Below are 13,815 nucleotides of genomic sequence, written 5' to 3' on the forward strand. Positions count from 1 at the left end.
TGAATATAAAAGAAAAAAATACTCCGTCTTTACCCGGTCTATTATATTCAAAATGAAACTGTAAATTCAACCATTCGCAGTCTCGTTAAGCTTTATGGAAACGAATGTTGTTGCAAATAATCTCCATAACTTTTTAGTCATTAATTTTAGTCAAGCAGCACACAAGGAAGTTCGAGATAACGCGGTTTTATCGCTCGGTAATCGAACTAACGATGCGAATTGACAGCACATGCTGAGAAAAAGGTCAACCGTCTGCTGCTTTTTTTTAAACCACGTAAAATTTGCTGCTTTTCCCTCCCGTTATGGTCGTTAGTACAAAAGGCACAACAGGCGGTCTGCAGGATTTTGTTAAAGAAAACACAAAACATTTTTTTAATCAAATACAGTAGCAAAGATGAGGTTATTTAGAAAAGGCGAAGAGAAGCGAATTAGCAGCTTAAGGACAGTCGTTAAAACACGCTATGGGTAAAATTGCATGAATAAACAGGTTAGATAAAAGCCCACAATAAGGTATAAATTAACCAATAGAACAACAGTCAATCGTAACTATACTGGGTGTTTACTTGCTACTCTATAGTATAAGAGGGTGGGGAAGACGGGACACCTTTAGCAAATTATGTCCAAATATTCTGATTGTGTTTTAAACAATTAACAATGGTCAATAAAAGCCACGAGGATGCGGTTTTATATTTCTTTAAATGTTTTTTTGTTTAATACCAAATTGGATGAGAAAATAGAATGAAAAAGAGTCCCATCTTTCCCCACCCTGCTATATATATACAGTAGGGTGGGGGAAGATAGGACACTTTTTCATTTTTTTCTCTTTCCATTTGGTAGTAAACAAAGAACATTCAAAGAATTATGAAACCGTATCGTTACTACTTCCACAGACCGTTGTTAATTCTTTAAAACACAATCAGGCTATTTGGAAATTATGTGTTAAAGGTGTCCCATCTTTTCCCACCCTACTTGCCTACTATATATCGTAGTATGTTTGCAATAGTGTATGAAAATACGTCATCCTACAAAACTAATCGTGCGCGGTACGCCATGGTCCACTAAATAATGTATTTTTGTAAGCCAAATATGTGCAAAGCAATTTCAGCAGTAAGTTTAAGGCTGCCAACAACCCTGCTGTGCGTGAAATGTCACGGTTCGTGCTCATGTTGTACCCACGGGTTGATAAATGTATGCCAAATGACGTAAGAGGGAGTTCCCCTTTTAACATGCCAAATCGAAACATTGGAAAACAACACAATATGTTTAATTGTTTAATATGACTTAAATATTATTAGACGTATGAAAATTTCACTTTCGACGCTGTTCTTTCCTGTCGCAAAAACAATAGCAAGAAACTTTGCTTTGTATGGAATTTATCAGCACTTTTTAACGGGGAGCACTGTAGTTTGCATAATAATATCGGAAGGCGGCGACAAACAATTGACGTGTTTTGTGTGAAGGGTCAAAAGTGTGGTCTGTCAGACTATAGAATCTTTCTCGTTTATTATTTTTTTTATTTCAGCACAGATGGAGTTTCATTTAATTCAAGTTGACCATACTAGCGAAAATAAAAGCGAAAGTGGTTTAGAAAAACTTGAATTTAAAATTAACGAAGACGAAAAAGACGAATGGATTCTTGGTCGCCATTCAAGGACCGATTTTAAAATTGATTCTAGAGCGTTCCCATTATTTCTCTCCAGGTATTTAAATTAATTAGGTTTATTTTTTAAATATATAAATGTGCAATATGTACACTTCTGTTTTACACTGTTGAAAGGCACACGAATAAGTTTCTAAATTTGTTACATGCACTTTTTCTTATTTTTGCAAACTAAACCTTTTAATTTACTTGATGTAACTTTTAAATCCTTACCAAGCTGCAAAAGCGCGAGTTATAACAGACATAGTAATATAAGGCTACAAATCTTTTACAAATTATACAGCTTGAAACCTATATTTCTATTTCAAATAAAATCTAGTTTGCTTTAATAAATCGTTGCTTAACAGTTTGTAATACAGTATTAAGCACCAAAAGCTTGAAAATGTCTAAAGTATGACAGCATCAAAAGAGCTGCTGTATTTTTTTGTACTCTAGGGAACGAATAAGTGTCTTTACGCAAACTTTTGTTTCTATTAAAAGTTTAACTTGTGAATAATTAAACATAAATGGCTTGTTTGTCTGGTAAGTGTAGCGACCACACTTATTTTCTTGATTTCTTCCAATTAAATGTAAATATGTTTTTAACTGGAAGCGTGTTTAACAACTGTTGTTTTGCTGCTATATCCTGTCTTTTCGTTTGAAATATTTCTAAATTTTCGCTACTGCAATTGAAGAGACAAATGAAGTTATTATTATATATTATTACGGAAGCTTTGCTGTTGTAATAAGGTTCCCTGAAATTCAATAGCTACCCAAAAGTTTTAATTTATTTATGCTTTAACCATTTTTTCAGGAGGCATGCGCGTTTTACTTTAGAAGAAAAACAATTGTTTGTTGAAGATCTTCAAACCACAAATGGAAGTTATTTAAACGGGGTTATGTTAGCCCCTTATACGCGGCATTGGTTGAAACATGGAGATCATATTGCATTTGGATGTTTAAGAGACGATAAACCAGTACCTGGCGATATTGTGAAAGACTGTACCACTCCATACAGGTGAAATGGCACTTTTGGGCATGAAGTGGCTGCTATTCTATTCTGTATTAGTAAGGACCTGGGATTTAGGCCTGACTTGGCCCATTACCCCAACACCTTAGTAGTCAGTACAACCGGAAGTGACTAGCGGTAGTGTTCTTTATTCATGTTCCGACTGTAGTGTTTCAACAAATGTTTCATTTTTGCACAAGGTTTTAATTTTTGTTTTATTTAGATTCCTGGTTATTGAGGCAAATCATTCTGTACATTGTGACAATGATGTCATAAACCCAGCCCATAGGTCACCTGTATATCCTCGTCAAGGTAAAACTTAACATTAATAAAAGAATCAATGTAACTTAGTTATCCTCGCATGGTCGGAAAGCGTTGTTATAACACGGGTGTTTACACATCTGCTGCCAGCTTACGAGCCAGTCTGCAGAGTATGGCAGTTCCTGACAGGATCTCGCGCGTGCAAAACGGTTATTTTTCGCGTGCGTGAGTGCTTTTATTAAAAATCTGCGTGCAAAGCATGTACATTTTCAAGCCACGTTAGGAAATCTTACTTAATTTAATACTTATTTTTTCTTTGTTTAATTAATTGGTGTGTGTGGGACAAATTGTGGCGTGCATCACCAAAAGTCTGTTTTTTTAGTTTAAACAGAATTTAGTTTAAACAGACCATTTGTCCTATGCATTTGTCACATTAATCAATGAGGTTCACTAGGTTTAATGACTATGAGTGTAACTGTATTTAAACAATGTCACCCAGATTTTACCCTGCTGCTAGGTGTCTATACAAAAAAGCAGAGCCAAAATATATTGCATTCACCACATTAATCAATAAGGTTCATTATGTTCGACGACTATGACTCCTTTGAGTGTAACTGCATTTTAACAATGTCAAAATTTTACCTCAAATTTTGTCCAAATTGGAAAAAAATCTTTCTTTTACGTATGTTCCTTTACATAAATTCATTCTAACTTGATTCTTTTCTAAAAGGCAATTCACGGAAGCGAAGATTGTCAAACACCATTAATAACGAAAGAAGACGTCGAGATTCCAGCAATGGTGAAGACAGTGGAATTGATGATTTGGACCATACACCTTTTATTAAGTTGCACAAACTAATTGATAGCCAGCATAATCTTGATGAACCAGGTGTTTCTCATTGGAATGTTGGAACGAATGAAAACAAATCAAATCTAAATTCAAGTAAAACTGAAGCAGGTACAAAATATACATATATACTATATAAAAACGTTATCTATAGGCTATACACCATAGAAATGCTTTTATAATATATGTATAGTATAGCCTAGTATGGTGGGGAAAGATGAGACACCTTTAGCACATAATATCCAAACATCCTGATTGAGTTTTAAACAATTAGCAACAGTTTATGAGAGTTGTGAGGATACGGTTTTATAATTATTTGATTTTTTTTGTTTTCTACCAAATGAGACGAAAGTATAGAATGATAAGATGTCCCATCTTCCCCCACCCTACTATAATAACTTTTATTCAACTCGTTGATTAAGATAGCGAAGATTAGAAAATAAAAAAATAGGAAAAGACAGGATATAGCAGCAAAAACACAGTTGTAAAACACGCTTACAGTTAAAAACCTGTTTACATTTAGTTCGAAGAAATAAGCGTGGTCGCTACACCTAGCAGACAAATAAGCCATTTATGTTTAATTATTTTCAAGTTACACTTTTAATACAAATAAAGATTGTAGTGTAAATTTAAATGGTCAAAAAATCGTGGTTGGTACACCTAGCAGAAAAACAATGAGGCATTTAAGTTTAATTAGATGAGTTCCGAGTTAGCTTTCTAATGGGCAAAAAAGTGTTTGTATAAATACAGCCAATATGTTTTTGTTGTATGTCGACTTATTTATGAGGAAGTTAGAAGCCGTTTGTTGCGGAAGTCAATCTTTTGTTTGTGCAGTAGCTGTCCTGCTATGTTATAATAAACAATGAACTCAGTGACTAAAGCTTCATTGTTTAGTTGCAAGGAAGTAACCACAGTAATAAGTCTTATATACTTTCCTGTATGGAATTTTCTGCATTGTGTGAAAAAAAACTAAATTTTTTTGAACTAGTGATACATTAAAAAAAAAACGACAATTGTAATAAGGAACAAGGGTACTTTGTTGTACCGCATATTTATTGTAAACATGTATATATATTTGTATTATTGATTTCCGTTAAACGTCTTGCCCAAGGACACATAAACGCCCAAATAGTGGCAGTATTATGCCAGGAACAAATGTCCTAAACTAACGACTAGAAGCAGACGGACGCGGTAACTACTGTGACATGGCACCAGGAGTTGCCAATCTGCCATAAAACTTTATAATTAAACATGCTTTAACCTTGCTGGAAAACGAGATTCGTTATAAAACGGGTGTTTATACACCTTGTGTCACAAGTAGTGTGCTTACGAGTAACCATGTATGTTACTTAATACCCTAACCTATATTATAGCATAGGAATCAGATAACCTCTATTTTGATATTTCTTTAGATGATGAAGTTGAACCATGTTCGTCACATCAATGTTTATTTGCCTCCTTACATAATGTGGATGAGAATTTAATATCGTGGGTTCAATGTGATTCTTGTGACCAGTGGTATCATACACAGTGCGTAGGTTGTGACTACGAGCAAGTCAAAAACTCAACCCACCAATTCCATTGTGGGTTTTGCTGATCCGACATTTTTTTTTACTTTTCAACATTAAATTGTATTTACTGTATACATTGCAATATTAACATAAAGTTACTGCGGTAAAACACTAACAACAAGTACGGTAGTTTCATCAAGTTTGTTTCTGCCGAATGACTTCTCTTTTTAATCTCGCAGCCAAAGCAAGACGAGCGTTCAATGCGTCATCGTCTGGTTGTTCATTTTTACTCTTTTTATCTGCGGTTTAAAAAACAGTTTCTTAACTTAAGTTTAAACAAGTTTTTAAGTAATCTTTGTTCATTTTTACTCTTTTTCTCTGCAGTTAAAAAACGCGGGCTAAATTTAAAAAAAGTGTTTTATAATTTTGTTATAATGAAATTATCTTCCCAGGAGTATTAAAAAACTTTAGCATATTTGCCTCATAATATAAAAAATATGTTTTTTAAGTTTTAAAATGAATTTTTATAATATTTCTGATGTGTTATATTTTGTACCTGCACTTGATGATTGTTCTGGTTGGTTTTCATGAAATTCTTTCAGTTCTGCCTGTCTGCTGTTTCGTTTTTGTTCCAATATTTTGTCGCGTTGTTTTTTCAAATACTGCTTCCGTTTTTCGAGCTCATCTTGATTCACATTGCTTGCCTTTGAGTAAAACACGAGGTTTCACATGTTTTGGAAATGAAGTATCTTCTGAGGCTTAGCCATATGCAGTGGCGCAGCCAGAGAAGAATGTAGTGGGAAGTATACATACATTGTAAAGCAGGCACAAGACGTTTAAAACAGAACACCAAGTGCTATAGCAACTCCTATTGCCCCGCCACAAAGGAGAAATAAGTTTCATGCATTTATTCTTGGAAAAATAGACCAAAGGACACCCACAATGGCGGTAGCATTAAGCTTTGATCTTAGTATTATCTGCTTTACAAGGTGAACACTATATTTCTGTTTAGTTAACATTTTAACATGTCGATCTATGTTTATTTTTAAAAAAGAGAAAGGAATTAGCAAACAAAGTTTTTATATAAAAATCCATTTACCCACAATACAGCATGAATTTCATTTTTAAATAACTGAGTAACATACTTGAGGTATTGTAGTAGAGGTTTCAGGTTTATCAAATAAACCTTCGGTTGATTTCTGAGCTTCTGTGATCCAGCTTGCAGCTGCACTAGCATTAGTACGATGCAGCTAAAAAATAAATACACCCATTATTTACGCATGTAATATTACATGACATTTTTATTTATCTCTTTTAAAACAATGACAAAATCATGTTATTTAAAAATAAAGAAAAAGGGAATTACTGGGAAAATTACAGTTGTTAAACTAGGCTATCGATAGGAAGTATGGGAAAGAGATTCTGGTAAAAAGTAGAGCTGGCAGTCCCAAAATAATGGTTCTAGTACAAAATATATTCAAACATTGCATGATTTTTGCACATTCAATTTTGAGCCAGTTTTTCATAAAAGTTTAAATGTCAGTAGCTTGAAAAATATATCAGATTTTAAAAAGCATGGTATTAACAAAATTAGAATTGAATAAACTTTTTATTAGGACTTCCAAAATCACTTAAGAACTGTTTTAAGCTGTAAACCAGTAAGCTAACCTTTGTAAGTGGAGCCAAAGCAGTAGTTTGTGTGTTTGTAGCTTTAGCTTTGTCATCTAGTAGTACGTGTGGTGTATTCGGACTTTTTGAGGCTTGGATGGGAAGTACGTCTAAATATAGTACGGTAGAGGAAGATGGGACACCTTTTCATTCTATTTTCTTGTCTCATTTGGTAATAATAGTAAACAAAGAACATTTAAAGAATTATAAAACCGTATTCTTACAACTCCCATAGACCGTTGTTAACTGTTTAAATAACGATAAGGATATTTAGATATTGTGTACTAAAGGTGTCTTATCTTCCCTAAAGAGCAACAATAGTTGTTATTACACGGGTGTTCTGTTTAATACACCTCATGACTGCTTACAAGTTACCACGTGTTTTTTATCTTAATAAGTAGCTATAGTGTGAACAGTTAACTTGCTGCTCAAAAATATAGTTCAGATTTAATCTAAGTTTTTAAGGGTGAACAAACTTTGCGTAACTAGTTTACCCTTTTGAATGCTTGCAGTAGAAACAGGGACTATGGGAGCTTCAGTTTTAAACCCCCCGTCCACTGTAGGAGGAACTGGTTTGGTCTGGTTTGAATTATCACCAGTTGGTGTTTGGCTGGTTTGCAAAGATAGCTTGATGGCCTAAAATAAAAATATTGACTTTATTTTATATTTTAACTTTATTTATATATAGTAGGATGGGGAAAGATGGGACACCTTTAGCACATAATATCCGAATATCTTGATCGTGTTTTAAACAATTACCAACGGTCTATGAAAGTCGTGAGGATACGGTTTTATAATTCTTTGAATGTTCTTTTTTCACTACAAAATTGGACAAGAAAATAAAATGATAATGTGTCCCATCTTCCCCCACCCTACTATATACTACTCTAAAAAAAAGCAAAAAATAAATTGATATTAGTACAAACCTAATTATTGTATACACTTCTCAAAAAATATTCACCAACAAAATTATACAAATGGTAACTCATAAGCGGGTACGAGGTGTATGAAACAGAACACCCATGTTATAACGGCTGTCGTTACCTGGCTACACATGGGTAAAAAAAAATACATGGGTAAAAAAGTCATTTTTATTCAGTATATTAGAGATTACTAATGTAAATGTAATACGCATATTAACACCACCACTTAACCTTTACATACCCACTTGACTTTAACAATACAAGTGGCTGATAATGGCTAGGAGGGCTCTTTATATATTTATGAGTGAATTATTAAAAATTGAGGTTTAAGAACTGAAAATAGTGTTAAATATTATATGCTGCTACACAAACGAAACATAGGGAGTTATAAACTAAAAACAACTACTGGATTTAGTTAAACTCAGTCAAACTCTAAAATCGGAACTAGTTTATTATAAGTTATAATACCGTAAAAAAAACAAAGACAAATTAAAGCTGGCCAATTCTAGGTTGATAATATTGTTGGTCCCACAGAAAAAATAATTACCCACAAAGTTTCATATGTGGTAACTTGTAAGCCGGCAACGTGGTGTATAAAATGGAACACCTAGGTTATAACGAATGTGTTTTTCCCCGCATTGCGAAGATTAAAGCCAGTTACATACACACTTACACAACAATAACAACAGTTAATCACCTCTTCCAACATCTTTTGTTCTTGGTCAGCTTGAGCTTTTAATATTTCCATTTCCCTTTTTGAATATTCAATCGCGCGTTGAATGTCGTTTTCTTCAGCTGCTGTAAGTTTGTTGATGTCATCGACCACACTTTGGTAGGCAGCTTGTGATTTGCTGTAATGAGTAATTCGTTTATTGCTTTTGATGGAAAGGTGTGTTGGGCAACATAGAGTTATAATACTGGTGTCCTATTATGCATTATATGTAGATGTTTTATGTCAATATACTACATATACTAGATATAAATGTAACTTATTTATCCTGAGGTGGTGGAAAAATGACAGTGGTTATAACACAGGTGTTCTATTTCATTAACCTCACACTAGGTTACGATGTACCATGTATGTAGGTAACTAAATCTGGTGTGACATTGTTAAAATGCAGTTACATTCTTAGTCGTCAATCATGGCGGATCTTATTGATTAATGAGCTAATGTAGTATATAATGTGTGGCTGGTCAAGTCAAGGTTATAATACTGGTGTCCTATTGGACATTATATGTGGTTGTTTTATATACAATGTGCCTGCTAATAAGTTACCACGTATGTAACCTAAAAGTGATTATTTCTTTTGCAATAATATTAATTTAAACAACTACGCCGTGGCAAAGTGGTTAGAGCGCCTGCCTGTAGCCCAGAGGCAATAGATTGAAGGCCCGTCGCTGCTACCATTGTGGGCGTATGTGTCCATGGGCAAGACACTTACCGGCAATTGCTTCAATCCAATGGTCACTAATGGGTTGTCTAAATTCAGCCATACATAAAAAAATATTCCACAAAAAATCAACCACAAAGTAACATACATGGTAACTCGTACCATTTGAGGATAAAGTAAGTTACATTTATTCAACAAATAAGACAATGACACATGTCTACAATAGTGGCAGCAGCGCTGAGCCTTGAACACAGTACCCAATGGTTATATGGGGTAGATAAAACAATATATTACCTTAATATTTCATTGAACATAGCTGAGTCCTGAGTTTCATCTGGTAAAAATAAATAATTAGTTTGTATTCTATAACTGTATGTAGTTAATAATAATTGTAACTTTATTTGTCATTTCGATTACGGTAGCGAAGATTTGAAAATATTTTAAACGAAAAGACAGGATGAATGAATGAATGAATGAATGAAATTTTATTTATTTAGGATATAGCAACAAGACAAAGTTGTTAAAACACGCTTACAGTTAAAAACATATTTACATTTAATTGGAAGAAAATAAGCGTGGTCGCTACACCTAGCATACAAACGAGCCAATTATGTTTACTTAAGTTAAACTTTTAATAGAAAGTCCTTAAACATAGGAAAAGGCCTATAAAGGGGTGTAAGAAAGGTGTCAGATTTTATAATTACAGAATAGGCAGGGATGGTTAGACAGATATATCAAACAAATCTAACATATTGTTGTAACGTTAACTGATTAATGCAGTGCAAAAAATTCTGGGGTTGGTCTGCCCACCCAGGCACCCTAGGTTTGCCGCCTATGTAAAAATTGATAAACTGTCTTATGTCAGTTATAAGAGCTGGGGTGGATTTTGCTGCTATAGTCAAGAAATGCCTTTAACAGTTTAGGACCCATTACCATTTAAGTATTACGTAAGTTCATTACGTAGGATTTTCATTTATTCTAAAAAAAGCCTATTGTTGTAAAAGTAAAAAACAAATCCAGAACAATGCATTCATAAAATATTGATTTTTAATGATTATGCATTTGTCCTTACAGAATGGAAATCTAAATATATATATATATAAAGATATTAATAAATAATAGAGCAAAGCCTAATGAATAGGCATATACATTAAAAGTTAAAACTAGACATTTTCCCTTTTAATAAATAATTACACTTGAATAGAATGCAAATTACCGTTAATTTCTTTAATTTGTAAATTATGAATTGCTTGCATCTCTAATTCTAAGTTGTGTTTGGTCATAATCCGTTTGAAAAGTAGAAAATCATCTGCAGCCCATAAGTATTCAAAGAGGCCCTGGAAATAAATGGATATGTTACTTAGTACAAAGACACAAAGTAACATACATGGTAACTTGTAAGCTGGCATGAGGTGTTTAAAACAGAACACCCGTGTTATAACTACTGTAGTTTTCGGACCGCATAAGAATAAAGTAAGTTATATACATTCATCTGGTACAGTACCTTATTAATCATCATCTTAATTGTTCATTTTTAGTCAAACTTAATTTAGAAAAATATTAGACAAATACCTATATATATATATATATATATATATATATACCCTATATTTAAATGGAAAACAAAATCCACTTAAGCTGAAAACTCTCATGTTGTTTTTTTTATACAGATTTAGTTTCATTGATCATTGTTTTTCTGCTTTGACGGCTTAAGTTATGTTTCACACAACTTACAATGAACAAACTACTTGCAGTATAAATAATGTATTGCAAAACTGCAGACTTTTTATATAACTTGCCAAGTTGCAATTTCACACACTTTTTAATGCATATCAATAATAAATCGGCTTAAAGTTAAAGTTTTAACAATTAAAACTAACAATAATTTTACACTATTGCTAATTAAGTAGAAAAAAAATTGCTAATAAGTGAAATTTTATTATATTGTACTTTAGCCAGATTATGTGTGCCATTAAGATTTACAACTATATTAGCTTGCTGTGGGCCAAAACAGCTGCATTTTTTTATTGATTATTAGATTTTTAAAGGTCTTACTTCAACATGCTGCACAACTGAGCCATCTTGACTACAAGCTTCAGAAAAAGCTTCTTTAGAAATATTTAACTCTTTGATGTAATCAGCAAGTAGTCTTTCCATCTAGAATTGAAAGAAATTTTTTTTTGTGGTTAGTAAATTATTACATACATATATATCTACCTATTATACAGTACAGTATACATATATATTTATTTGTAATAAAATTTATACATTACATGCAAAATTAAAATTTCAAACAAAATTGAATGCTACAATTTAAAATTTTAAAACATGCAAGAGTTTACGAATAAAATAGTAAAGATTGTTGAAATAGACTGTTGTACTAAAACTAAAGGAATGTCCAAAAATTGTTAAAATTATTAATTTTTTAGTTGACAACAAACTAAAACATATATAACAAAACGCATGTGTCTTGTGTGTTTTACTGTAAAAAGCAATACTAATATGTAATAAAATGAGTATTTTCTAAATATATATATATAATTATATATAAAATATATATTATATACATAATATATGGTTTAATGTTCGGTTTAAAATGATTAAATTTACAGTCTTTTGTGTAACGTGTGTATTGACAATAAATGTATTGTTACCCGAACAATGAAAGAAAAGTTTGTTTTGTGAAACAACAATCGTTGCAGTCGAAGACATATTAATGGTATTATACTTTATACAATGACTTGTAAAATATAATCTTTAAATCCTAGGCCATATATAGTATTACAGTACAGACTAAAATTGCCACATGATAACATGCAATAAGACACCAGTGTTGTAATTTTAAGTTGCCCTTTCACTTAATATTAAATGAGTATTATAATCATTTTTATCACAAGTTCAGTGCATTTTTAATAAAAGTTGTCAGTTTGGTTTCCGTCAGCCGCAACAATAAGCGAAAAATGCAAGTTATTGTATGAATTTTGGACAAAATCTGGGGTGACATTGATTGCTGAAATACAGTTACACTCATATTAGTCAAACATGGGGAACCTTATTGATTTATGTAGTGAATGTAATATACTTTGGCTCTGTTTGTTTGTATAGATACCTAACAGCAGGGTCGAATCTGGGGTGACATTGTTTACATACAGTTACACATATAGTCGTCAAACATAGGGAACCTCATTGAATATTGTGGTGAATGCAATATACTTTGGCTCTGCTTGTTTGTATAGACACCTAAGACCAGGGAAAAACAAGTTTAAGGTGTAAAACCAGGGTGCCCTTAGTATTACACTTCTAACCACAGCCACATTTATGTCCAAATGAGACCTCACATTTTCATACTCACCAATTGTTTATACTTCATATGAATGTCAGTATATTCAAACTTATTTTCTTCTTTATTTTCAAAGCCTTGGAATAATAATAACATGCAATGTGATCATGAAAAGCAAATGAAAGTTCAATCATAGTTTTTATGCAAACAAAAATAAAGATGACACACAAAGAGAAGTACTGGTCGAGTGACCGTAGTCATAACTGTAGGGTTTTTTAAACTAGTTGGGAAACAAAATGAATTACTGGCACTATAAAGCTACTTAAGTTGACATTATACCAAATAAAAGAATGAATGAAGGTAACTTGCTTTATCCCCAGCAGGATGAGGAAAACAACAGTCGTTGTAACACGAGTGATCATACACCTTGTGTCAGCTTACGAGTTACCATGTATGGTACTTTGTGGGTGACTGTTTTTCAATATTGCTGACAATTTGGACAACCCATTAGTAACCACTGGGTTGAAGCAATTGCTGTTAAGTATCTTGCCCAAGGACAAGTACGCTCACACTGGTAGCAGCAGCAAACCTTGAACCAGCAACCTTTAGGTTGCAGGCATGTGCGCTAACCACTATGCTAGGGCAATGATGGCGAGAGTAAATATCCAGAAAGTACTTTATCGCAGTATAACCAGACAGTGGTGGATTGGTACCATTAAAAAATACTTATTTTGATAAGTTTGGTTCATTTTGCTAAATCAATTGGCGCTTAATGTCGCATATGATATTATTATGGCATGACCAACGAAAATTTTGCAAACAAAATTGCGCATGCATGTGCCATACTCTGCGGACCGTCAATTTCAAAGTAAATAAACACAACATATACAAACCAACACACACTTACATGCGCAATGTTCATCGATAAAGTTCATGATTGGAACATGCCAAACAGGACTTTGTAAATAACCAACTATTCCTTCCAAGATCCATGAAGATTCTTGTTTCTTCTGTTTCTCTGCTTTCGACTTTCGCAACTTGAATGCTGACATTTTTGAAACAAGTGTATAAGCAGTATTTCCCCTTCTGTAAACACAATTTATTCAATGATAAACATATGAAAAGGTTTGGTCAGTAAAATGGTTTATAAAATATAGGCACTAGTGAAGAAACCTCCGGTACAGCAGAATAGGCTGGTGGAAAGTGTTAGAGATTGGTGGTTAGGGGTAATAGGGGTTAGTAGTTAAGGGTTGACAAAAAAGGTGGGGAAGATTCTTCACTAGCAC

General features: G+C 33.0%; 2 protein-coding genes across 3 annotated transcripts; one reads left to right on the top strand and one right to left on the bottom strand.

Annotated features, from left to right (window-relative positions):
* The first annotated feature begins 845 nt into the window (after positions 1-845).
* LOC149726354 (uncharacterized) lies at positions 846-5,995 on the top strand. Its single transcript, XM_089889841.1, has 5 exons — positions 846-1,700; positions 2,454-2,657; positions 2,872-2,960; positions 3,640-3,867; positions 5,169-5,995. The coding sequence occupies exons 1-5, from the start codon at positions 1,528-1,530 to the stop codon at positions 5,351-5,353; spliced, it is 879 nt and encodes a 292-aa protein (XP_089745967.1). The 5' UTR covers positions 846-1,527; the 3' UTR covers positions 5,354-5,995.
* LOC149726355 (uncharacterized) lies at positions 5,188-13,644 on the bottom strand. 2 transcript variants are annotated; one of them, XM_089889836.1, is made up of 11 exons: positions 13,437-13,644; positions 12,602-12,666; positions 11,305-11,406; positions 10,466-10,586; positions 9,544-9,583; positions 8,556-8,709; positions 7,430-7,571; positions 6,936-7,045; positions 6,413-6,517; positions 5,824-5,971; positions 5,188-5,566 (listed from the first exon to the last, which is right to left on the bottom strand). In XM_089889836.1, exons 1-11 carry the CDS (start codon positions 13,579-13,581, stop codon positions 5,463-5,465), a joined length of 1,236 nt encoding a protein of 411 aa, XP_089745962.1. In that variant the 5' UTR covers positions 13,582-13,644; the 3' UTR covers positions 5,188-5,462. The 2 variants fall into 2 exon arrangements, with proteins under 2 accessions (XP_089745962.1, XP_089745963.1); XM_089889837.1 differs by lacking the exon at positions 12,602-12,666 and having other exon boundaries at positions 13,437-13,620.
* Between the last annotated feature and the right edge of the window lie 171 nt (positions 13,645-13,815).

This window comes from Ciona robusta, chromosome 12 (genome assembly GCF_009617815.1).
Source record: "Ciona robusta chromosome 12, ASM961781v2".
NCBI classification, from domain to species: Eukaryota; Metazoa; Chordata; class Ascidiacea; order Phlebobranchia; family Cionidae; genus Ciona; species Ciona robusta.